The following is a 26116-nucleotide window of genomic DNA, read 5'->3' as shown; positions in this document are numbered from 1 at the left end:
CCATGATTTCTTTTCCCAAGTTTTAACAAAAATCAAAGTATTTTTGATCAAAATCAAAGTCTGGGCTCTGTTCTTGCCTCCTACCTGGCCAGAGGTTCCCCAAATCCACAGGGCTGGACAGCAGCTCTGCAGAACTTCCCAGCAGCACCCACATTCCACTTCAAATTCCTCAGAGAACTCCCACCCCACAGATCAGGCCTGACAAGTGAATCCCTCCTGAAATCCCAAATCTCAAATCCCACCTCTGCCAGGTGCAATTAGAAACTCACTCTCATTTTCTCTCATGACAACTTCCCCTTTCCCTGGCCAAGTGATGCTCTCACCACGACAGACTCAAGAGTTCTGTAAAATCACTCCTGCCACAAACTCAAGGCCAGCAAAGAATTCAAAGGAGCAAATACAAGATGATTTTGCAATTTCAGAACCAGAAAACTTGTTGGCCACTACAAATTACTAACAACAGACCTGCACAGAGCAACATCCAGTTCACTTTCTTGCTTATTACTACACTCTAAAAGAATAATAATTTTCCATATATTTTCATGTACAGACCTGAAGTTTCCTGATGTACCAGCTAAGGCATGGCAAATGAAGCTGCCAGACAAAAACCTTGTTAAAAACCTCTTCAAAAGTCCACAGTTTAGAATCAGGAAACTCCTGCATTGAAGTATCCAACCCCTCCTGGCCCTAAACAAGTTATTCTAGAAAATGGTCCTGATATTTCTGCAACAAAACATTGGATACCTCAAGGCTTTCCAGAGCTGCTGTAGCTCATGGCAACAAGGCTTCAAAAGACTCATTAAATATCAGATCCCAAGGATCTGTTGGAGGTCAAGGTGAACCATGACATGGGAAAGGATTTCCTTTCCATGTTTTTACAGCAGCCTTGGAAATCCCTAAACTGTCTAAATCTTGTTCACAATATCAAATCTTAGTCCAAAACCTGACCCAAGGATGAACACAGGGATTCTTCTCCATTCTTTCCAAATTTCCAGGAGATTTCCTCCTTGGGCAGTCCCAACAAAAGGACAAATATTTGTCACCCCATCAGTGCTGTCCCCTCTACCCAGCACAGAATCAACCCCCAATTCCAGATGTGCAAACACAACTCAATGGCTTTGGGGTTTATAGCTCCCAGGCCACCAATTGTTGTCCTTCCTACTGAGGCTCAAGAGGAGGGAAGGAGTGGAAGTCAGCCATAACAGACAAAAGGAAGAAGTGGGGAAAAGTGTCTGGAATAAACAGATCATCTCCCAGGGATAAAAATCAAAACCCAAACCCAGTTGTTGGTGTGCATTCATTTCAGCTGATTTCCAGAATATTGAAATAAAATTGAACCACTCTCAAGAGGCTGTCTGGAAGGGGATAAGCTAGAGCAGGAAAGGAAATGGTAGGAGAGGAATTAGTGAGGACTTCCTGCAGTCTCAGCCTCTGATTAAACACGACCCCCTTTTGTCATGTTTAACAGAGAGTAACACCTGGGTGTGCAGCAGCACAAACCAAAATATCCACTGAGGAACATGGGAATCTATTCAGTGCCCCATTCTCCTCTAACACAGCAGATGTCCTGACCTTCCTGCCAGGACCTGAGGGGCTCCAAGATCCCTGGGTTGGGATGGGAATCTCAGGCAGCTGAACAAGGCCCAGTGCTGGTGCTGTGCTGGGGCAACCCCAGGATCAGTCCAGGCTGGGGATGAAATGATGGAGCAGTCCTGGGGAGAAGGGATTGGGAATGCTGGTGGGGGAGAGCTGGACACACCCCAGCACCCAAAAAACCTCCCATGTCCTGGGTTGCCTCCCCAGCATCATGGACAGCAGGGCAAGGGAGGGCTCTGCTCCTGTGCCCTGCTCAGGTGAGACCCCACCTGCAGAGCTGCCCCAGCCCTGGGCCCAGCACAGGGAGGACCTGGAGCTGCTGGAGCAAATCCAGGAGGCACCAGGGTGGTCAGAGGGATGGAGCAGCTCTGCTGGGAGAGCTGGGATTGGAAATTGTCTCTGCAAAAGAGAAGGTTCCAGGGTGACGTACAAGAGAGCTGGAGAGAGACTGTTTACAAGGGCCTGGAGTGACAGGAAAAGGGGAAATGGCTTCACAATGAGAGAATAGGTTTAGATGGGATATTTGAAAAAAATCCACCCCTGTGAGGGTGGTGAGGCCCTGGCACAGGGTGCCCAGAGGAGCTGTGGGTGCACCTGAAAGTGTCCAAGGCCAGGCTGGACAGGGCTTGGAGCCACATGGGATGGTGAAGGTGTCCCTGCCATGGCAGGGGTGGGATGAGATGGTCTTTAAGGTCCCTCCAATCCAAATCTGTGGGATCTCAGCACCTCAGGATGGAGGTGCAGAGTGGCCAAGAACACCCTTGGGGGGCTCGGGAGTCCTGGAATGTTGCCAGAAGTGTCTGGTGGCTGGACTTTGATCCTACACAGGAGATGACACCTGTATGAGGACTGCGAGGATTTCACTGGGGTGAATGGTGAAGGGATAAGTTAATTAGAGTGTAGAACACAGGGTTTAGGATTTCTGTACAGGGGGGTCTAAAGAAGTAAGATGGAGGAATTGGGGCATGTCCTGTCCTTCTTCTTCTTCTTCTTGGCCTCCATCTTCTGTGGTGATGGTGGCACTTTGGGATTGGTCTTTACTAGACAAATCCTTCCATGGTGATCCTGTGGCCTGTTAGCATCTCCTCTGAGCAGTGCAACCCAAAGCCGTCTCTGCAACCAACCCAAGAACCAGCAGTGGAAAGAACCAGGTGGAGACCAAGAGCTCTCATTAGCAGAAATAAAAAGATAAATTTCTCCATAAAAGATGCTGGAGTAAGAGGAACACAAGAGGAGCTGGAGAATGGATATGGGCCAGAGGCAGCCCCTCATCCCTTCATGCTGGGCTGAGCTGCTGCTGATCAAACCCTGCTGCTCAGATCCCAGAGGAAGATCAGTGACAGAAACTGCAGCTACCCTGTGTTTCTTGAGTGGCTTTCTCACTTCAAAAAAGCTGTGAATAAGTGGGGTCTGCCCAGCTTCCCTTTGGATTTCACCTGAATTCTGTTAAATTCTGCAGAACACATTTCAACCAGGATCAGGAATATTTCCTGGGGGATGTGTGCTGGAGGAAATCTTCCCCTCCCCAGCAGATGTTATAATGCCAAAGCTCACACTGAAAACGTTTCAGACAGAGGGTGACCCCTGGGAGATTTCAGTGACAGAACCTGGGAAATGGAAGTGGATTAAAGATGCAGTGAGAGGACACAAGAAGAATGAGGTGGTTTTCAGCAGACCAAAACTGGTATGCTTGACTCAGCCTGATGCCCACCAGTCCAACAGGATGCTGGAATGCCAGGGAACACCAGAGCTCATCCATTTCTTCTGCTGGCACCCCAAAATGCGCTGTCATCTCTGTCACACTGGCTCTGACTCATGGAGCTGATTTTGTGTCCTCAGTGCCTGGCCCTGTTTCTGCTCTCAATGACACATGGGAATCTCTGGAATAATTCCTTTGGAGCCAAGAAGATTGCTGTGGATCAATGCCAGAGGCAGCAAACTGGCTCGTGATCCCTGACAGAGAAAACACAGCCATGACATCAGACTGTGCTGTCACTCTTCCCTGTCCTGTGCAGCATTCTGGATTTTTTTGTCACTTTTCAAGGGCTCAGAGTACCCATCCAAGGAGCCAAGAGCCACCATTTCATGGCATCATCACCCCCCTCAAAAGCCTTCCCAACAGAAGCTTCAAGGGTTGAACTGCATTAATTTACAAAATTAATTAAATTACAAAATAACCAGACTACCAGAAGCTCCTCAGCCCCCATAAGAGCCACCACAGACAATGGGAGCTGCAGATGAGCAGCAAGAATTGGCTACAGGGTTGACTAGAATTGCTCCCTCACAGTGCTCCAGACCCACACATGCAGTAAAACTCACATCCCTCTATGCATTTTCCTTCCTTTGAAATGTTTTGGGTTATTTTCCCCTAATCAAGAAAATAAAAACTCAACTTCATGCTCAGAAAATTCAAAGCTTTGAAGAACCTCCTCTTCCCAGAGGGTCCAATCTACCAAAGAGGCTGCTGAAGGCACCTCTTGTGCTTCAGGAAAGAAAGGCAGCGGGAGGAAAATGAACATTCACTGGAATTTGGATCTCTCTGGACCTTGTGGCTCCTCTTTCTTAGTGAAATCCTCTCCTGAAAGTATTCACACCACTCCTGAATGAAGTTCTACCTGGACAGACTTATCACCATCTTTCTGGGAAATAAGAGGAAAAAACCAACATGGGAGGCCCTGGAAAGGAAAAAGCCATGGAGAGGGATGGACTCAAAGCCATGGTGAATGAATGTCAGGTCAGCAGTTTCTGGTACAAAAGGCTCTGAACTGTTAAAAAATGTGGGGGTTTTCCAGATACTTTTTCATAATGAAGGAATAGCACTAAAAATGCATCCCACCATATTCTCCAAGGGCATAAATGGACATCATTCCCCTAAAACCAGGATAGACTGGTCCATCCCTGGGAAACAACATCATAAACATAGATTTATATATTAAAATATATAAAATATAAATTTAATTACATTTTAATATATATTTATATGTTAAATCTATATAAACCCACAAAAGGCAGGGCATAGTTCTGCAACATTCTCAATCCTGAATGGTTCTTTATCTCACAGACACAACCTATTTTTTATAGCTAAAATTTATTTATATATATAACTGATTTTATATATTTTCATATATAATTTTGAATATATTCATATATCTACATAAAAAACCCACAAAGGTGGGCACATATTTGCAACCTTGAATGGGTCTTTATTTTACTATAATCATCTTATCCTGCCCTCCCTTAAAAAAAATGCCACCTTTGTAAAGGCACACAGCCATTCCTCTGCTAAGTTATTAAAATGAACATCAGAAATTATCCAGTAAAGGCAAGGATTTTAACCCTTCCAGCCCTGAGTGGGTGTATTTATATATTCCAAGGGTTTCTGTTCCCTGCATCAGCGACCGCAGCCCCTGCATAAAAATGCCAATCAATTTTTAGCACGGGCTCAGTGTGGCTTGATGCCATGCTCTTCACATGGCACTGAGCCCTTCCTAAGAGTCCTCCCTGTTCCACCTCCTCCCTCCTGCTCCAAAAAAAAAAAAAAAAAAAAAAAAAAACCTTGAATCCAAACCTTCAAATCTTTCCAGTGGCTGTAATGAAAGGGTGGTTTGGCAGCAAAAAGAATATTGGCGGGGGGAGAACACATCATCACTCAAGTTGCAGTAGAAGCTGGGAGACTGGCACGGGGTGGGGGGAGCTATTTCAAGGGGTAGTGCCACCATAAATAAATAAATATTGACAGATCCTGCCAGGATCTGTTGGAAAGGGCAGGCAGGGAACACAGGGCACATTCAGGAGCCCACAGAGATTATTTGGATGGAGCAGATTAAGTGCTGCCTATACCTTTTTTATACATCTATCTTGGCTTTTCTGGGGCTGAGTCTGAACATGTTTGCACACAGGAGGACATTTGCCCAGTTTGGGTGGGTTCCAAGTGTGTTTGCAGGATTGCAGGAATTATTTGGTGCCTGACAGCACAATTTTCCTGGCTATGGAGAGCCACACTCACATCATCAACTACAACAAGCAGAAGTGACCACCTACAGCTGGCTCCTGGGTGGGCAGTGGGAAAAACCCTCCCATCACAAGGTCCCAAAGCAGGTCCCTCCAGCAGGAGCCAGAGGATAAAGGATCTAAGTGGCTCCTCCCCTCCTGGAAAATGCTCTGTTGAGAATCTCCATCTGTCTTAGCTAGGATCGTGGGTATGGCACCATTCCTGCAAAACATTTGCACCAGGAAGCAGCTTGACACATGGAGAAAGTTCCAAGTGAAGGGAAAAGCACGAAGTTAATTGCCAGCAGGGCCTGACATTTAGAAAAGGACATTAAACAGGATTTTCAAACAAGATTTAGGCTTGCTTTTCAGCTTAAGTACTTGCAGCCAAACCCAAGATTCTGAAAGGCCTCCTCAGCCACCTGGCCCTGGAGATCCCAACATTTTCTAACCTTCCCTTCTTCAACCTGAAGCCACCACACCTCTGCTGCTGCTCTGCACATCCAGAATTGAGCAGGCAAACACTCCCCTCCTGCCAAAGCCCCTCCAAAGCCAGCAACAACAGAGCACAGGGCTCTCCAGCACCACCTCCAGAGGCAGCTGGAGCAGGCTTAAAAACCCTACTCCCAAAACAAGGCTGGGAGCTTTGTCTTTAAAGCACTGTCACCTGGGAGAAAGGAACACTGCTGGCCAGAGCTTCTCCAAGTTTTTAATGGGTCTAAATCCACATGCAGCCTCAGAGAGGAGAGTTTAGTACAAAACTAAATGGTGTTCTGGATGGGGACAAATCTGAAAGAAATGCAAAGTCCCCATGGCCAAGACAGCATCCCACAAGTGAGCTCCTGCCTCTGCCACCCAGCAATTAAGGTGGGAGCAGAAGGTCCAGGATTTTGGCCCCATGTCCTGGGAATATTTCAACAACCTGACGTAGAGCACCCATGCAGATGCCAAGGCACCATGTCCTGGCTCAGGGACATGCCAAACAAGGCCCAGGTGGCTCTGGTGAGGGTCCCCATGAGGGTGGCACACGTTACCTCTGCATCCTGGACATTCTGTGGAGCTCCATGTCATCGCTGCCACGGAAGCCTTTGGCGAAGGGGTTGTTCTCAATCTTCAGCTGGGTGATCTGAAAGGGAGGAAACGCAGCAGGGTCATGGCCAGGGACAGAGGGGACAGAGGTTATTAAACCCAGGTGGGATGGGATGGAAAACACAGCTTGCAGGAACTCCAGTCATCCCTCAGCTCAGGCACTGACCACTCCAGATGGGCCTTTCCTGGAATGCTCCACAGCAAAAATATCTCCTGTCAACAGCCTCTCACTTCTCCCAGCCTTGTCCCATAACTAACATGTGAGACTGCTCACACACATTTTTCTCTGGAGAAAATCTGCTTTCTGAGAGTTTCATTTTGTTGTTGGGACAGAAAGGGCTTCACTGCTCCAAGGACCAGGGATGGAAGTTAGGTCTGAACAAATCCCAACAAGTATTTTCTCATCAATGCACAGCCAAGACCAAAACCTCCCCTCTCAGACCCCGCACCCTCTCTCCCAGCCCAGGGAATCTCACCCTTTGGGTGTTTCAGACCAGCTGAATTTGCTCCAGATGCTCTCTGCATCTGCCATCCTGCCCCACAGCTGGCAGCAATTCATGACTCATTACCTAAATTTCTTTGAGGGCAACTTCACCTGGGACCATCAAACCCTGGAGGATCTTTTGTCTCCCCATCGCTTCCAGTTTGCTCACTAAGTGAGAGTCTAAATTTTAGCCAGATTAATCCCTTCAAACTCAACTTTGGCCCTCTTAAAACATCTAAATTTAACATTTAAAGCAGCTTCTAGACAGACCATGCCCTTACCCAAGGACTGTGCTGCTCCAAGAGGTTCAATCCCTCCTGCACTACTTTTCCTGAGGGTTTTGGTGAGCAGGGCTTGTCATTTAAGCCAATATTCATTGTGGACCAGCAACACCCTCAGCTGCCCTGTGGATTTTGTAAAAACTCCCTCTGCCATGCCAAATCTCATGCAAATGCTTTGGTGCCTTGGCAGAAGAGGGCTGAGTCTGGACCAGGTGTGATATTGCTGCAAAGCCCCAAAATTTGGGCAGAAGAGGGGAAATTTCCTTTTTTTTTCCCCTCTTTTCTCCATCCTTGCCTGGCAGTCTGAGCTCTCAGCAAGGAATCAGGAGAGACCCTTGCCCAGGAGGAAAGACAACCTCATTTTGCACTGGAGGAGCTTCATGCTCTGACCATGTTTTATGGAAACCCCATCCTTCCTTCCCATTGAGAGCTGGCCAAGGGGAAGGAAAGGCTCAGGATCAAGGCAGGGAGAACAGAGAGAGGTTCATGCTCACAGAGGCAAGCACAAACAACCAGGCCCACCTCCCTGCCAAAATCCAGAGAGGAAAATCTGGCTCGCCCAGTGTCAATAGCAAACCTCGCCAGGTGTACGCACAACCAGATTATTTTGCTCTTTTCTTGTCTTTTTGCATATTTTTTTCCAAGAGCCACTTGTTTATTTGCCATTTTTTGCCTCATTCAGCCCCAAACTTTTCCCAGAGCCCCCCACCTCACTTACACTTATCTCCCCAGGCATTCCCATTAAATCAGGACCATACTTCAGCACATAAACAAGCCCTTGGCACTTTTGGCACTTTTTTTTTTTTTTTTTTGTCCCTCATTTCAGATTTCAAAGAGAAGGGTAAACAAACAATCTTTTGGGGTCAATTTGCCAGTTGAGCCATTCTCTAGCAATAAAACAGAGGTGTGTTTTGTAATTAAAAGCCCTGAATTATTACACAACCAGCTGTGTATTTTGCAAAGCAACTGCCTATCGGTTTGAAGGTGGTGACTCTTCTAGAATGAATAATAGGCATTATTCAACATTTTGAATGTTCCTGAAGCCCTGTAAATGTAGGAGTTGTCCTCCCTTGCCGACCCCAATGGCAATATTTCCTCACATAAGTGAAGTCCTTCAGTGAGTGAGGATTTACAGGATTGGCACCAGCACACAAAGGCACAAAGGGCCGGATTCATCCCAAGCTGACCGAAGGCATTTTAACCAAGGCGCCTGCACTGGGAGCCTCAGCTCCCTGCTGGAATCAAGGGAGGGACATGGGGACTGCCAGAGGGCTCTGGGGTGGGTGGCAGTGCCTTCACAGGTCCCCAGTGCACTCTGGTCACTGCAGGAGGAGCCAGCAGTGCTCCAGCCCCTCATTTAAACCCCTCAGTTGAATGCCCCATTTGATTCTTCAAGGTTTTAATGACCCACAAAATAGCAGCGAAAATATCAAAATGGAACCTCAATATTGCAAATCTGGTGATTTAAAAATCCCCTAACCCACACCAGGAACACACATACAAGCAAAGGTGTTGATGCTGGTGGCCAAAAGCCCCAAGAGAATCACTGCCAACTTCAGCCTCCTTAAAATTAAGGATCTGCTGGATTGAAGGCATCTAAAAACCAGGGACTAAAGATTTAGAATTCATTCTCAGACCTTTGGTGTCATTCAGATAGATTGGAGCTCCCAGAACAAAGTTTCCCTAGGTGACAACTCATGGCATCCACCACCACAAAGCCAGGAGAGCCCAAGCCAGATTTAACAAAACTGTACACAACAAACTAGAAAACAGAGAAAAAGTTGGTGAATCCCTGCTTGAGCAAACAACCTGTGGAAGATATTTCATTTGGCCACTCTTTTACCTGACTTCCAAACTATTCCAGAGGTGGAAAAGCAAACTCAGGGGTGGAAATAACCTTCTTCTGGATCAGCTTTGCCACAGCAAAACTGAGTTTAATTGACTATAACTCACGGGGGGGGGGGGGGGGGGGCAGGGGGGGAGAAAAGCTGTCAGAAAGTCAAATGACAATTACCTCATGAAAAATAAAACAAAATACAACGTCCTGAGAGGTCATTAAGACAGAGTGCCCAGGGCTGAATTGTACAGCACAGGTTCAATAAAACTGAAGGGCTTTGTTTGGGTATTTGTTACTGACAGCAAAGTTTCCCTGGTTCTGAAGCTGCCACAGACCCTTGCAGAGCAGAGCTTTGCAGGGTGAAGCCTCCCAGATTTCCACTTTCCAGGGCTTGTCTGACCTACGGGCTCATCCTCGCTTTAATGGGAAGTGACAGTTCCCAGTGGAATTGGGAATCCCAAAGGAATCCCTGGGCTGCTCCCCTGCACTCCTTTCTCTGGGCTAATTGGCCACAAAGCTCTTCTGCTGAGACCTTCCCACCAGCATCCTCAGCTCCAGCATGGCAAAATTTAGCTTTGCATGGAGTTGGGTCTCTCTGCTTTACTTCTTCTTCCTTTTCCACAGGCATGTATTTATATGGGATTTGTGCCTAAGGGCTCATGAATATGGCCAAAATCAAAACTACCATTTTGTATTACTTTTTATCAAAAACTTGCCATGATGAGATTTTTCTCAATTGTTTCTCAGTTTAGAAGTTGTAACAAAGTTAGAACTTTGTTAGGGGTGATGTGCTCCACACCAGATGCTCTGGACTCTATTTTATTTACATATTTTGCTATTAACTTCTTTTTTTTTTAAGCACTTAAGCTAAGGGAAGACACTTCACCCTGATCTTTTTGGGCTCTTCTGAAACTAAGAAAGGTTGGGCATTTTGGAAAAAGAATGCTCTGCAAGGAATATGGATCCTGAATTTCTGAGTTCTCACTCAGGCCTACTTGGAGAACTTAAAACTGATTGGAGGTGGGGGGAAAAAAATCCCCATTTAGTGATGAAGAGGTGCAGGTGCTTACCCTTGAGAGGTGCAGAGCACTCATGCAGCTCCCCTCTCCACGGGATCCAGTTCTCCCTGGCCTGCAGGTGGCCATGGTCCTGCTCAGGGTGGCACAGAGGGACCTGGAGCTGGCAGTGCTGGCAGCCACAGGAGCTGCAGAGCACACAGACTTCTCTGCCAGGCTCTCACATGGCCCAGGTGGGAACCAAGGAGAGAAACAGATGGAGCCAAGGTGGCTGCTGAGCCCAGGGACACCTGGGCCAGGCAGAGGAGCTGGATGGGGAGCTGGGACTCAGCCCCAGGAGAAGGGAGGGGGGAGTTGCTGGCAGAGGGGAGAAGATGCTGAACCCAAAGCAGTGAAGAAAATGGGAGGGACTGGGAGGCTGCTGGGAGGTGCTGGGGTGAGACAGAGGAGCTCACTGAGGAACTGGGAGCTGCCTGAACTGGGACACAAGGACAGGAACAGAGAGCTGGCACAGAGTTCTGCGGGAAGGAGGGGAGTCTGCAGGCAGGATGGATGCCAGATCCAGAGGGAGTCTTGGCCAAGCTTGAGGAAAGGGGCTACTTTGAGGACCAAAAGAGTCCAGGGGCTCAGGGCTGGCTGAGCACCCCATCCCAGGGCTGGCAGGGAGCATGGACAAGACTGGGGACAGAAGGGGACAAGGCTGGGGACAAAAGGAGACAAGACTGGGACAGAAGGAGACAAGGCTGGTTCACCCAGAGTTGTGAAGGACATGAGACCCCTGGAAGGCAGCACTGTCCCACCAAGGCCTGGAACAGCAGTAAGGATCATGAAGAGCCCCACAGAGGGTCAGGGAGAGCAGCAGCTCCCTGCCATCCTCAGGTGCCCCAGGGCTGCACAGAAGCCACCAGGGCTGGTGATGAAGAGGAGCTCCTTGGTGTCACCTTGCTTAGCCCCAGGGAGCTCTGTCTCTCCCAGCACTTGGGGGACCCCTCTTTGGAGAGGAGTCTGCCCTGGGTAAGGAGAGGAGCTGTCCCCTCTTGCCAGCCAGAGGGAGAAGCACAGGGACAGTGACCCCAGGCAGGGCAGGGAGAGCCCCATGAGATGCCAGCCTGGCCACCACACTGGTGGCCTCTGCAGAAGGGGTGGAGGTGGCACCTGCAACCTGAGAGAGGGAAAATGGAGCTCTCAGGAGGAAACACGCACACCCGAGGACCTGCTCACCTCCAGCCCTCAAGGACAGTGACAAGAAGCCACATGCTCAGAGGGGACACCAGCTCTCCAGAACCCCAGAGTGGGGCACCAGCTGACTCACCAGCATGATTTTAGCACTGGGGCTTTTTCTTTCCTTCCTTCTCCTTTTTCCTCCCCGGTCTTTTTCTTTCCTTCCTTCTCCTTTTTCCTCCCCTTTTTAGGGGAAGGATGAACCTCTGTACTCAGAAATCCCACCAGATACCTGGCAGTGAATCCAGTCTTTGGCCATGCCCTGCCCTGCTCCTCCCAGCATTTCTGGGTGCCTGGAACATCCCAGCCAGGGCTAACATTTCCTTAAAAGAATTTTGGCTACCAAGAATGTTAAATAACTTAGGGTGGGGGGAAAAAAATCAGCATAAAACCGGATATCCTGAGGGGGGGAACCAATATAAAGCCCAAGCCCAGCTAAGGGGGAAAGTAGGTTGTAAAAATTAATGAGAATAATTGTTGTGAATTCTTGCTTTTGAAAGAACCCTCGTGAGGGGAGAACCTTAATTATTTCTGTCTATTAGGTTCATTTCCTGGTCCTAAGCAGAGAGCTCATACCTAATAAATATGAGCCAGCAACACAATGATTTCAGCTACAGCAAAATGGTGCTTAACTGCAGGGAAAGTTAATATTTGGGAATCGACCTGATTGCAAGCAGCCATTGTGTAAATGGCAAGGAAATGAAATGTGCATGTGACCTTTTTTAACACCTCAGTATTTCTGGGGTGTTTTCAAGGGTAGCAGAGAGGGGGGAGGTGACCAATGGAGCTGCTGACAACCACCCTGAAAACTTCACCAAAACTCTCTTCATAGCTTAAGCCTCTTTTTGGGGAGTAGGGCTGAGGAGAGGGAGATCCCAGGGTGCTTAAATATCTTTGCAGGCTGTCTAAAATATCAGGGGAAATAAGCACAAGCCCTACATTGGGATTGCAGCTGTGCTCTTGAAATAAATTGACCTATCTGGAAGCAGGCAGGTATTTCTATAAGCTGTGTAAGCATGGACTCACATGCATTTTGGGGTGAGTCACACGATTCATTCTGTAATAGAATTCAGCTCTAACAGAGCTCTTGAAACCTAAACCCCATGGAGGGATGAATGTGTGTGTGTAAAATACATGGGTGTTTAAAATATGTCAGAGCCTGGGTGGGATGGATGGGAAAGATTGCATGAGGGATGAGCTACAGGTGAGAGAGAAAAGTGGGAAAAAAATCAGCAAGAGCTGGAGATGCCCCACACATTGGGGACTGCCATCCTTTATGGCAGGAGGAATGCAGCCTGTGTTACAAGACCAAAATCTGGTTTTCCAAGCAACCTCTCAGCTGTGAAAGCTGAGCTCAGGTTTCATCTGGGGGAAGAAACCCCAATTCACCCACCTCAGCTGGGAGATGTTTCTCCTTGGCATTTGCATCACCCCCAGTATCATTCCCTGTCTGCACTGGGGTGAGCTCCAGCTTTTCTTCCCTTCCCTGCAGGGAGATGCCATTTAGGGAAGATCATCCCCTGGTTTATTTTTATGGCTCTATCTTTCCCAATTGGGATTTTATCTTGGGGCTCCAGCCCCTCTTCCCCTGTTCACCCCCTGATTCCATGCAGCACAGGGAGGAATGTGTGTGTCAGGGGGCAGAGGGATGTCAGAGCCTGTAAAACGTGTCAGGGGTGTGTAAAATGTGTCCTGGTGTGTCTGTGGGGATTCCTGCCTGTGTCAGATACACAGATGTCATTTCTTATCAAACAGATGTTGCTGATTTACAATCAAATATTCCTGCTCCTCCTAGCATGGCAGTTTTCCCAAACTACTGTACTTACATGTTCCTGCTTTGCTTTAGTTTTATTTGCATGATCATTTCTTTTCCTATAAACCAGCCCCGTTTTTCTTCAAAGGAGAGGAGCTCCATTCATGTCTGTTTTCTGCTCGGGAAATGCCTTTAAAGCAGGCAGTGTGTCCTGTTTTATTAACTCCCACTTCTATTAATATTATATTCTTTCTGCAAATCCATCAAGCAGAAGTTAAACTTGATTTTATAGCATCCACAGTGGAGTTATAATTTAAGGCATAATTTGGCAAAGACTCAATTTGGATTGGGTTTGCTTGTCCCAGCCGTGCCAGCAGCTCCTATTTTAAAGGGCAGGGAAGTATTTTCCTTTCTCCCTGGTTATGGTGGAACACACTTTCTTCTCCAGCCCAGCTTGCTGGTCAGCTGATGGATGGAGGAAATACAATCATTTCACACAGCTTTAGGAACCTGCATTTCCAGGAAAGCATCCAGGATTTCTTTGGGGTGCTAAATAACTTTTCTCTGTTTGAGAAACAATTATTCTATGGGGTACAAAGGAGCCATCCTACCTGCCTGTAATACAAGTTTATAGTAAATGCTTTTCATGTGATTGGGAGAGGAATTTGCTGTTTTGCTGAGAGAAATTGAGTTTTCATGGGGCTGTGGCAAGGGACAGTTGGTGAAAGATTCATCTGTGGAGAACCACCCTGCCTTCAACACTCAGCCTTCTTCCTCCTCCTCCTCCCAGCGGGCTCCTCACAGAGGGCAGCGACAGCACCAAGAAAACCCTCATTCCACCCGAGCCAGCACAAGACGAGCCCATCCCGTTATTCTCGTGCTTTGTTTGCTGATCCCGGGGCTGAGCCTCCCTTTCCTGGCCGGGCCTCCCGGCTGCCGAGCCCGCAGCCCCCGTGGGCAGCCGGGTTATCAGCGCCCGGCTCCCTCCTCCAGATTAGGAGCCTTTGACCCACGGCAAGGGGGGAAGATAAAGCAAACTTCCTCGGTTGGATGTCTCCGTGTGAGCAAAGCATCCTGGTGAGCTCATTCCCCCCTCCCCGGCTCGCCCCGAGCCTGGCTTTGGATGCTTTGCGCGGCCAGGAATAACAGAGGGGATGGGATGGGATGGGAGAGGGGAAAGGGGAAGGGAGGAGGAAAATGGGAGAGGGAGAGGAAAGGACAAGGAGAGGGAAAAAAGGGGACAAGGACAGAAAGGGAAAGAAACAAGAAAGGAAAGGAAAAGGAGGAAAGACATGGGGGGCAGAAGAAGGAGACAAGGAGACGAAAGAAAGGGGAAGAGAAAGGAGGAAGGAGAAAGGACAAGGGGAGAAAGAGAGGAAAAAGAAGGAAAGGAAAAGGAGAAAAGACAAGGGGACAAGGAGAGGAAAAAGAAGGGGACAAGGAGAGAAAGGGAAAGAAGAAGGAAGGAAAGGAAAAGGAGAAAGGACAAGGGGACAAGGAGAGGAAAAAGGACAGGAAAAGGAGAAAGGACAAGGGGAAAAGGAGAGGGAAAAGAAGGGGACAAGGAGAGGAAAAGGAAGGACAGGAAAAGGAGAAAGGACAAGGAGACAAGGAGAGGAAAGAAAGGGGAAGAGAAGGAAAGAAGGAAAGGAAAAGGACAGGGAGGAGAGAGTAGGAGAAGAAAGGACAAGGGGACAAGGAGAAGAAAAGGAAGGGGGAAAGGAAGTGGAGAAGGGGAAAGGAGAGGAAAGGAAAGAAAAAAGAGAAGGAAGGAAGAAAAGAAAAAGGAGAATGAAAAAGAAGGGGTGAAAGAAGAAGCAGGGAGGGAAGAGGGGCTGAGTGTCTCAGGAAGAGGGAAGAGCGGGATGCGGTTTGCGGGGCGGGGGCCGGCCCAGCCCCTCACCTTGTGGTTTTGGTAGGAGGTGACGGCGATGAAGGCGGTCTCCGGGAAGACGTGGGTGCAGAAGGCGGTGTTCTTGGAGCCGAAGCCGTTGTTCTCGTCCGCTTTCACGATGTGGAGCCGGGGCTGGTACTTGTGCATGGAGTTCAGGATGATCTGGGCAGGGGGAGAAGGAGAGGACATCCCGTGGGAATGGAGGGGGCACAGCACGGCGCAGGGCAGGAGGAGAAGGACACACACCAACAGGAACCCGCAGCCCCTTCCCCACAATGTTTGCTCTTTTCAGGAGCCCCTTCCCCAGAATGTTTGCCCTTTTCAGGAGCCCCTTCCCCAAAATGTTTGCCCTTTTCAGGAGCCCCTTCCCCAAAATGTTGGCCCTTTTCAGGAGCCCCTTCCCCAAAATGTTGGCCCTTTTCAGGAGCCCCTTCCCCAAAATGTTGGCCCTTTTCAGGAGCCCCTTCCCCAAAATGTTGGCCCTTTTCAGGAGCCCCTTCAAAGGGCAGATGGAGGTGCTGGGTAGGGGCACGGATCTCCCCAGAAACTGGGGAGATTTTCTCGAGGAGAAAATTCGCGAGTAATAAATGGTAGGCACGCCCGGGAGCCCAGTAGGGCCGGGAGGTGCTGTCAAAGGCGCTTCCTCACCTGCTGCCCCCACACAAACCCCTGAGGGGCCAAAGCTGCTCCTCCAACACGCATTGGGGGCATTGGGGGCATCTCAACACCCCCATCCCTTCTCAGGGAGGGTAAAGAGTGCAGAAAGGGCGAAGGAGGAGAGCTGGGGGGATTTGGGGATTTAGGGCCATCTCTCCCGCACAGGACGGTGGCGGGGCCGGCAGGGGCTGCGGGGGGGTCCAGATAAAGAGCGGGCCCTGCTCGGTACCGGGTTAATCCCGGGGGAGGATGGGGGCCGGCGGGGGGCCGCTCGGGCCCGATAATGACTGCCGGACCCTGGCGACAGCGAGACGCAGCGCGTCCCGCCGCCGCCTCCCCCGTCCCGGGGGTTTAAGCAAATTGCTTTGACATCCAGGAAAGTCGTAGACATCAACGGTGAACGATCTAATGGTTTTTAATTTCATTACAGCGACTCTAATTGAGAGGCTCCTGGCGCAGCTCCTCCTCTGAAGTCCCTCATTGTCCCTTCAGCGTCTTGGGTTTGTTTGGAGGGACTTTTTCCCCAGAGCCGCCTGTTCCCAGCGGGGATGCCTGGCCCCTTCCCCCCGGGGCCGGATCCCCCCCCGGATCCCCAAAAGCACCCCCGGGGCTGGGATGGGTTCACCTGGCTGCGCTGCTTCCCTCCCTGTTCCCGCAGGAGAATTCCTGATCCCTGGGAAGCAGCCCCTGCAAACCCCTTCTGCAGCAGCTCCATTAGAATGAAAATGAAATTGGAATTATCAAAAGAAAAATTCGAATCATAAAAAGAACAAGGAAATCAAGCCCCGCAAATGGAGGTGCAAAGTAGCGCTTGTAAATGATGCTCAGCTTTGGGGTGGGCTCGGGACTCTGCTGGCTCCTCTCTCCCCTAAAGCCCTCTCACTTCTTGGCGACCACGTGGGCGAGGATTTAATAACACAAAATTTATCATTAAAAAGCGAAGAAGAAGGAAAATAAAACAACTTGGAAAAAATGAAACTGAAGTGTTGAAACGAGACTGGAGAAAAATCCGGTCTTGGAAAGAGCTGGCGGGGTCTGGAGTCACATATTCGTTCAATTATATATTTTATATATATATATACACACATATATATATTTTATTCATATATATTTGCTCAGAGGAACTCGCATCTTTGGAGACCTTCGAAGGAGGGCTGTTCCTGGCTGCAGAATTCACACAAATTTTCATGGCCCCACGAGTCTCACAAAGACTTTTTTAAAGCCCAAGAAGTTCTAGCGGGACTTCAATTTCTCTAATTGTCCTTAATTATTGTTACTTTTCCTTTTTCCTTTCTTTTTTTTTTTTTTTTTTTTTTTTTTTTTTTTTTTTTTACTTCCTGATCGAGGATCCACATCGTTTTAGGTCCTATTTCCTCCGCTAATTATGCCTGATTGATTTTACCTGTTAGGCAAATTCCCGGGCGGATTTTAACGATTGGGGACTCCCCATGCGATTAAAATCCGAGTGACCAAATTGTCAGTGAAGCCGGGAGAGTTTCACCCACTCGCCAACTCCAGGCCCCGGGGGTCTGCCATCAATTCCCACGAAATTTAAGGCTTTTATTTCTGGGGGGTCCTCAGTGGGGTTCACCCCGCTCTCCCAGGTGAGAATAACCCCCCAGCAGCCTGGGTTTGAGGGTGGGTGACACTGGCACGGCCTCGGTGGCAGGGGACAGCGCGGTGCCCTTGTCCCAGCCGCGGCACTTACATGTCCGAAGGGATCCAGGTGGTTGTTGGTGAGTTTGAGCTTCTGGAAGGAAACCAGCTGCCTCATCCAGTGCGCTCCGGTGGCGGGGGAGTCGGGGTGCACGTACAGCCTGCCGGGCATGGCCGGCTCTGCCTTGCCTGTCACCGACCTGCGGGGGACACGGGGCTGGGCTGCGGCCTCCTGGGGACGGCCCGTGGGCTCCTGCCCCCTTCGGTACCTTCCTGTTCCCTTCAGTCCCCTCCTGTGGGCTCCTGCTCCCGTCTGTCCCCTCCCGTGGGCTCCTGCTCCCTTCAGTACTTTCCTGTTCCCTTCAGTCCCCTCCCGTGGGCTCCTGCTCCCTTCAGTACTTTCCTGTTCCCTTCAGTCCCCTCCCGTGGACTCCTGCTCCCTTCAGTCCCCTTTTGGGGCTCCTGCTCCCCGTCCGTCCCTTCCTGGTGTTCCTGCTCCCCTATCCATCCCCTCTTGGGGCGTCTGTCCCTTCCTAGGGCTCCTGCACCCGTACATCCCCTTTTGGGGCTCCTGCTCCCCATCTGTCCCCTCCTGGGGCTCCCGCTCCCTCCTATCCTCTCCCGTGGGCTCCTGCTCCCCGTCTGTCCCTTCCTGTGGCTCCTGTTCCCCATCCGTCCCCTCCCGTGGGCTCCTGCTCCCAGCCATCCTCTCCCGTGGGCTCCTGCTCCCAGCCATCCTCTCCTGGGGCTCCTGCTCCCAGCCATCCATCTCCTTTTGGGGCTCCTGCTCCCCCTCTCTCCCTTCCTGGGGTTCCTGCTTCCATCCATCCATCCCCTGCCGTGGGCTCCTGCTCCCCGTCTGTCCCTTACTGGGGTTCCTGCTCTCGTCCGTCCCCTCCCATGGGTTCCTGCTCCCCTCAGTCCCCTCTTGGGGTTCCTACTCCCGGCCATCCCCTTTTGGGGGTCCTTCTCCCGTCCATGCCCTCCCGTGGGTTCCTGTTCCCCCATCCATCCCTTCCTGGGGTTCCTCCCGTGGGTTCCTGTTCCCCCATCCATCCCTTCCTGCGGTTCCTCCCGTGGGTTCCTGTTCCCCCATCCATCCCTTCCTGCGGTTCCTCCCGTGGGTTCCTGCTGCCCCTCCGTCCCCTCGCCCCCAGGTACCCCGTGCCGGGGAGAAGGAGAAAAGGCATTTCCAGCACGGCTGGCTCGGGGAATTACTGAGCTCTTTGGCACCTTTCCCGTCGGAGATGGCTCTCGCCGCCCGCCCGTTTAACCCCATCCTTCCCCCTTTCCCTAATTACGGCCAGGAGCAAAGAATCAATGCTTAAAGGTTTTCCTGCCCGGCGATATTCCCTTCCTTAATAGAATTAAACCATCAGCTCCACAATAGCAAATAATTTCATCGTCAAACAGGATTCGTTAATTGCGACAGAATTCCTGCTGTTTTCCCATTTTTTTGGATGCATTTTTGTCCCAGGGGCTGTGGTAACACCCTACTATGCCCAGGTGAGGCTCCTGCAGCCCAACATTTTGCACGGAAAAAGAAGGACGAGCCGCTGATTGAAGGATTTCTCCCACCTCGGGCAGCCCCAGAGATCTCGTCCCTGTCCCCCCAGGCGTGCCTACCATTTGTTATCGGCGAATTTGTATCTGTGGTCATCCGCCGGCACAATATCCATCAGCAGGATGTACTTGGTCTTTGGATTCAGTCCAGTGACCTTCACTTTGTAGCTGGGGAACATTCGCCTGTTGAAGAAATAAATAAATAAATAAATATAAGTAAAAAAAAGAAAGTTTGCCAGGGTGGTTTCGTGTGTGTGCGAGGAGGAGACATTGGAGGGAACATTTAACATTTAACAAAAGGGTTAAACCCCGTTCCCAGGTGGATCTTCCCCTGGGAAGGCATTTGGGACAGGTTTGGGTGGTGCTGGGTCCCATCCAGGCAAACCGGGTGATTTATCAAACCAAAATCGGAATTTCGAGGCTGGCGTGTTTGTTTATTCACCTCCTCGTGTATCTGTTAATCTATTCGTATTTTTACTAATTATTTCTTTCACTAAAGTTTTGAATCTCTGGGGTTTTTTTTAACAAATCTGAGCGTGAGAACTTTTGGAAGCAAGTTACTTCCCTCCCTCCATAAACCGCTGGAACAGGAGAGGAAATTTGCCAAAAAAAAGTTTTAAAATAAAAGTTACAATATAGATACTCCTATAAAAATTATATTTATATACCTTTCTATAAATGTATATGTTTATAGAAATATGTTCTCATATATCACATATATAGAAATATAAATATTTTAAAATACATTAATATGAACACCTCGAGGTTCTAGGGACAGATAACGAGCAAAAAACCTGCACGCACTCAGGTGGAAGAGAAAAGCCGTGAACAGCACTGCGATCACCCCGAGACAGCAGCAAACACACCTGACAAATCCTTGGAAACCCTCGGATACACACAAGGCAGGGGCTTTTCGAAATATTTTCCATTACTGCAAGGCAGGCACTTAAACCACTGCTGTTATTTTAGTTCGAGCTTTCCAAATATTTAAAAATAAAGCAGATGAAAATGGAGCCCTGGACTTAAAACACGCATAAACAACAAAAAAAAAGAGAAAAGTCCCACACCTCTAAAAATACCTCGCTCTTCTCCGAGGCTCGGATCGCTGCCGTGGGCCACCTGGGCTGGGCTTTAATTCGGCTCTAAAAAGTTGTAGGGGGGGCGAAAAGCGCCCAACGAAGGAAGCGAGTGTTGAACTTAAACTTTTTAAGGGAGGAGAAACCAAATTCCAGCTGGAGATTAATCTGTAACTCCATGGAAAACACCTGAGCAGCGCGACCAGGGGCTTGAACGAGAACCACGGGCAAGGATGTAAATAAGGAAACCGAGCCCGCATCTCCCCTCGAGCCCTGCCTGTAAATGTCTCTTTTATTGCCCTCCAGATGAGATCTCTGTCCACAGAGATTTTTGTTTGAAATTTCTGCAAGGTGGTTTCTGTCTCCCTTCGGAGTTGGAATTTTTTTTTTTTTTTTTGTCCCTGTGAACCGGGGTTTCCATCGGGAGATCCCAGCACCGACTCCATCCCATGTCCCCTTGGCCACAAACCCCTCTCAAATCCATTTTTGCAGCAGCGAGGTTCAAGGGGAAGGCGAGATCCATTCGCTAAAACTTTATCCAACCAGCTCGATATTTATTTTCCCCCCTCCCTCTTCAGGCAAATACAACAAATACCAGCTGACAGAGCAAAACGAAAGTTTGATTCTGCCCGGTTGATTGCGTCCCTACAATCTGAAACTATTCCTACCCGTGGAGCCTTTTTCCCTTTTCCTCCAAGAATTCTAATTGAAAATCACAACGAAAAATCCTCCCTCGGGCTGCCCCCAATTTGTTGATAGGACTGGAGAGACTTTTTTACTGCGTCTCGCTGGCCACTCTTCAATTTAACAACCCTCCACCACGTTAATATCCAGGATAATGTTAAATCCCCTCAAAAATACCCTCATCCGCATATAAATATCTGCGGATCAGGTTTACACGGCCGGTCATGGAATCGATTAAACCCTAATAAAGTTGGATTTGCAAGACTGCATATTTTGCCGCACACCCACGCAGATAAACACCCGCACAGAAATACACCCACATGATATTTATTTGCGGACGCATCTATCTCTGCATCTAAACAGCTTTTTTCTCTCTCTATAAACAGTAGCTTAAGACCGCCTCGACTTTTAAAAGGGGTGAAGTGGCTGAGATGGGAATATTCGCTCCAGAGTGAGCAAAAATAAATAAAAAACTCTGTAAAACGGCATGAAACTTTGGGGGGGCAAGCAGAAGAGCCAAAGTGCACCAATAGTAATAGTAATAGTAATAGTAATAGTAATAGTAATAGTAATAGTAATAGTAATAGTAATAGTAATAGTAATAATAATGGCCCAGCGAGCTGCTCTAAACAAAGTTTGCTTTTTGGCCAAGTGGTTGCAACTCGCGTTCACCTGGAAAGTTTCCAAAGGCCTGTAGTCGGAATTAATGACCCAACTGTTCTGGTTGAGAAAGAAGCCAGAAGAAACAATTTCTGCCGCCTCTCTGCAGGCAGGGAGGGCTCTGCACGGCCGGGCAGTGGCACACACACACACACACACGGACACCAGAGGTGTGACTGTCCCCGGGCCAGGGAGGTGCCCGGTGTCCCCATCCAGGCGGGGTTGTCCCCCTGCCCGTCCCCGCAAACACCGAGGGCACCGCGGAGTCGCCCTGCTCTTACCTGCCGGCCTTGGTTATGATCATCTCCGTGCCCACCTCGTGGAACTTCAGCCACAACTCGCGTTCGTGCAAAAACACCTTGATGCCCTCCATGCCCTGCGGAGCGGGGAGGCACAGAGCGTCAGCCCGAGGGCAGCGGGGACAGCCCCGAGGGGAGCAGGGACAGCCCCGAGGGGAGCAGGGACAGCCCTGAGGGGAGCGGGGACAGCCCCGAGGGGAGCGGGGACAGCCCCGAGGGGAGCAGGGACAGCCCCGAGGGGAGAAGGGACAGCCCCGAGAGCCATGGGGACGAACCCGAGGGGAGCCGGGACAGCCCTGAGGGCAGCGGAGACAGCTCGGAGAGCAGCGGGCACAGCCCCGAGAGAAGCGGGGACAACCCCGAGGGGAGCCGGGACAGCCCTGAGGGGAGCGGGGACAGCCCCGAGGGCAGCCGGGCTCCGCACGGCCCCGCACGGCCCAGCCGGGAGCTGGCAGGGAAGTGCCGGGCTCTGCGGGCCGAGCTCGGGGCATTCCCGGGCTAACCCTGCCCAGAGCCGGCCGCAGGGTTTGCAGGCCGGAGGGGTTTGAAGGACGGAGGGTTTGCGGGCCGGAGGGTTTGCGGGCCGGAGGGGTTTGCGGGCCGGAGGGTTTGCAGGGCGGAAGGTTTGCAGGCCGGATCCCCGGGATGCCGCTCAGGGCAGGCCTGGAGCGGGGTCCTGCGGGCAGAGAGCCCCTGAGCCGGCTCCCACCGCATCCTCCCGGAGAAATCCCCGCCCGGCTGCTCCCAGAGCCAAGCGGAGGAGACTGACACCGTCCCGCGAGTGATTTACAGGCCAGAGCGGCGTGGCTGTCACCCTGCTCCTCTCGGGCCCTGATTGTCTCGATGCCACCGTGGGGACAGCACATCCCTGCAGCCGGGCTGGGAGGCACAGGGGACACCCGCGGCCGAACCAAGCGCCTCTCCCCCTTACTAAAAAAGCCCCTCAGACCTCGGGGGTCGCTTTCCAAACACCCCCGGTGCCCGCTCTGGCCCTGCCGAGCTTCCTGCCCACCCCTTGGGCAGCGGGATCTGTCGGGGGCACTGCCAGGGGACCCCACAGCACGGACCGAGGTGAAAATCTCCTTTCCCCGCATTTCTCCCCTCCCTTCCCAGGGCTCCCAGCACGGGGAGAAGCCGAGGGCTGGCTCGGAGCACGGAGCCCACACAGCGCCAGGGGGGCCAGGGCTGAGGGAGGGCACCAGGGACCCCCCAAGTGTCGCTCTGGGGGTGCCCACGCGTGGCTCAGCCTGCGCTGAGTGCCCGCTGTGCCCGCCCGGGGGTCCGAGGGGCGCAGATGTGGGTATGTACAAAATATACACATTTATATATAAATATAAAGGCGTCTCCACCCTGTGGGTGTTCTCCCGTGCATTCGCCCACTCGGGCACGGACACTGGTGGGTGTGGGGGTGCCGCTGCAGGCCGGGCTCCCCTCGCTGTGTTTTGGGCTCCTGCTCCCCTCCTGCTCCTCCACACCCCCAAATCTCTCCCGGGCACATCCCCGCAGCTTTGGCGCTGGAGCACGACCTCAAATAACTCGGCAGGAGGGTGAGCCCACGGCCAGGCGAGGCTTTACCCACGCGTGGGGCCTAAATTCCCCCAACCCCCGGCTGGGAAGGAGGCAAACCGCGGGGAAAAGGGGGAATGGAACAGGGATGGGGGAAAAAGGGGCAATGAGCGAATGGAACAGGGATGGGGTGGAAAAGGGGCAATGAGAGAATGGAACAGGGATGGGAGAAAAGGGGCAATGAGAGAATGGAACAGGGATGGGGGAAAAGGGCGAATAGAACAGGGATGGGGTGGAAAAGGGGGAAACCAGCGAATGATGCAGGGATGGGGTGGAAAAGGGGGAAACCAGCGAATGATGCAGGGATGGGGTGGAAAAGGGGCAATGAGCGAATAGAACAGGGATGGGGTGCAAGGGGAGCAGCACGGGCGCTTACCTGCTGGGTAAAGGCTGCCTGGGGTGAGGTGGGTGACTTGCTGGTGTTGCCCAGCTGCGTGTCCTGCTTGCCCTCGGCCTGCAGCTCCTTGGCCTCCGCATCGGCCGGCGTGCTGGGCAGCCCGAAGCCTTCCTCGCTATCCGCCATGTTACGAGCTTCCTTCGCCGAATCCCCCACTGCAGGCACACGTCGGGAGAGAGCAGAGATAAGAGACGCACAAGTCAATGCTGACGTTTAATAAAAGATAGATTTTGATCGGGCGGGGTGGCTCCGAACGAGAGCAGCGCCGGCCGGGGCTGCCCCGACCATCCCAACACTCACTTTAACACTCACAAGGCCCTTTAACTTTGGGAGAGGGAGAAATAAAGACTTTTATTTATTATCGCAGCCCGCAAGGGATGATAGGATTTGGGGGGGGCTCGGGGGGGGGTGTGGGGAGGGAGGGGAAGGGGGAGGCGGTATTATTGAATGCATCTTTTTGGAAAAGGTAAACAGCGCGTTTTTAGGGCTGCCTGGCAGCGCCCGAGGGGCTGCGGAACGAGCAGCGAGTGGCACAAACGGCTCTGGAGCCCCCACCTCGAACCCCACAACCTCCAGAGGCTTGGCCACCTCCAATTCCTCCCGAATCGCTGCGGCCCGGGGGGTTGAAAGTCCCAACTTTGCTCCCAGGGAAGGGGAAGCGTTCACCCCGCTCCGGTTTGGAGCAGGAGAACACCGCTGACACGCGAGGCCACTTCTAGCACCCAATTCCCAAGGAAAATTCAACTTTTTGCACCTCTCATAAAACAGGAATAATTTTAAAAGCCTGTTCTTCTCTTAGCCCCGGCAGTTACAAGAAACGAGAAAATCACAATATAAAAATGCAAATAAATCAATTGGACAAACGCTGTGCGAGGTAACTCGGGCTGGTGAACGGGGGATGGAACTGGGGCTGGACTGAACTAAGCCAGAACATTTAGGATAAAACTGCACCAGCAGAGAAAACGAGCTTAAAAATTACAAGGTTTATATCTGATGTGAGTAACCGCAGTGAGTTTTAAAGCTGTATTTTGACTTAGTTTTAAAGGCTCTATCAGGAATGGTAAAAGTTTCATAGCAACACAAAAAAAAAACCCCACCAAAAAAGATAAAAGCCATTGAATTATCTGTTAGGTTTTTATTGTTTTTAAGGAGTTGGGAGTTTTAGCTGCTTTTAAAAAATATTTCTTGCATGTTTCAAAGAAGGGGATTCAGTTTTGAAAGGCCAACCATATGGAGGCAATATTGGGTTTAAATACATGAGAATGTTTTTAAATGAGTTCTTCGCCCTGCAACGATATTTAAAGGCTGTTCAAAATCAAGCAGAGAGAGCGAGAAAAAGGCGATTCTCCTTTAAAAGCGAAGGAAAATTGGGAGTGGAAGGGAGGGGGGAGAAAATTATCTTCCCCGCTAGTGGTGGGGAACGCACCCACGGACGGATTTGTAATTTAAAAGGCCAAAAAGCGAGGGGACCGCAGGTCCGCACCCCGGGAGCTGCAGCTCCTGCAGGCACGGCCCGTGCCCATCCCTCCCTCCTTCCCTCTCTTCCCGAAGGTTTCTCCGGGCCCGGAGCCGAGGGCGAAGCGAGAGCGCGGAAAGTGCGCGGGGCGCTGCGGGAGCCGGGCCCGGGCCCAGCCCGCGGGGGCAGAGCCGCAGCTCCAGGGACCATTTAAGGCTTTTCTCTTCCCCTCCTCCTCCTTTTTTTTTTCTTTTTTTTTTTTTTTTCTCCTCCTGGACTGTTGTGGTGTCTTGTTTGTTTGGGTTTTTTTTCCCCTTGCTTTGGGAAGCGCCGCTTATGCATTTTTTAATCGATTTCCCTCCAGCTTGGAGCTATGGTTCCCTCAGAGCTGGCGAGGTTAGGGGGTAGAGCGAGGGAAAATAATAATAAAAAACCCTAAAGCGTGTTTATTAAAACAAAGAGGGACCCAGCCATGGCAGCGCAGCCCAGCCCAGCGAAGCCTCCTCGATGCTCTCCGCGCCCAGACATAATTAAGCGGATATAAAAATATTCATAATTTTAAAAACAGAAGGTGTGACGACAAAAAATAACCCCACAACTAAGAGCATTTGGCGATCCGTGGCTTCTAATTTCTTTTTTCCTTTTTTTTTTTTTCCCCTTAAAAGAGCTTCTGAGAAGAAATGGAGCTTGACAGAACCAGGCCGCGGTGGCTGGATGAAAAATGCATCTCCCTTTGCTAAAGTAGCGCCGAGTGGGGTTTGCGGGATGAAAAAAGCACAAGGAGGGGGGAAATTTTATAAAATGAAATGAAAGAAATGAAATCACCACCCTCTGCTTTTGTTGCTGGCCCTCCCCGAGCCCGAGGAGCGCTGGGCAGAGCAGCCCCCGCTGCTTTCCCCGCCGCTGCCGAGGCCTCGCGGTGCCCCCGCTCTCGCTGTGCC

The 26116-nt window shown here is 50.7% G+C and overlaps 1 protein-coding gene across 1 annotated transcript in view; it reads right to left on the bottom strand.

Moving 5' to 3' along the window:
- Positions 1-26116, bottom strand: part of TBX5 (T-box transcription factor 5) — a 38987-nt gene that overhangs the window by 12757 nt on the left and 114 nt on the right. Inside the window, exons 2-7 of the mRNA XM_058037121.1 lie at positions 23699-23874; positions 21739-21833; positions 19101-19220; positions 17527-17674; positions 15171-15323; positions 6621-6712 (exon numbers count right to left, since the gene is read on the bottom strand). Of these exons, the coding sequence (XP_057893104.1) occupies positions 6621-6712; positions 15171-15323; positions 17527-17674; positions 19101-19220; positions 21739-21833; positions 23699-23874 (784 nt within the window). The remainder of the gene's footprint in view (positions 1-6620; positions 6713-15170; positions 15324-17526; positions 17675-19100; positions 19221-21738; positions 21834-23698; positions 23875-26116) is intronic.

This window comes from Melospiza georgiana, chromosome 18, assembly GCF_028018845.1.
Source record: "Melospiza georgiana isolate bMelGeo1 chromosome 18, bMelGeo1.pri, whole genome shotgun sequence".
NCBI classification, from domain to species: Eukaryota; Metazoa; Chordata; class Aves; order Passeriformes; family Passerellidae; genus Melospiza; species Melospiza georgiana.
Note: the sequence above shows the minus strand (reverse complement) of the source record. Positions and strands in the feature narration are given on the sequence as shown.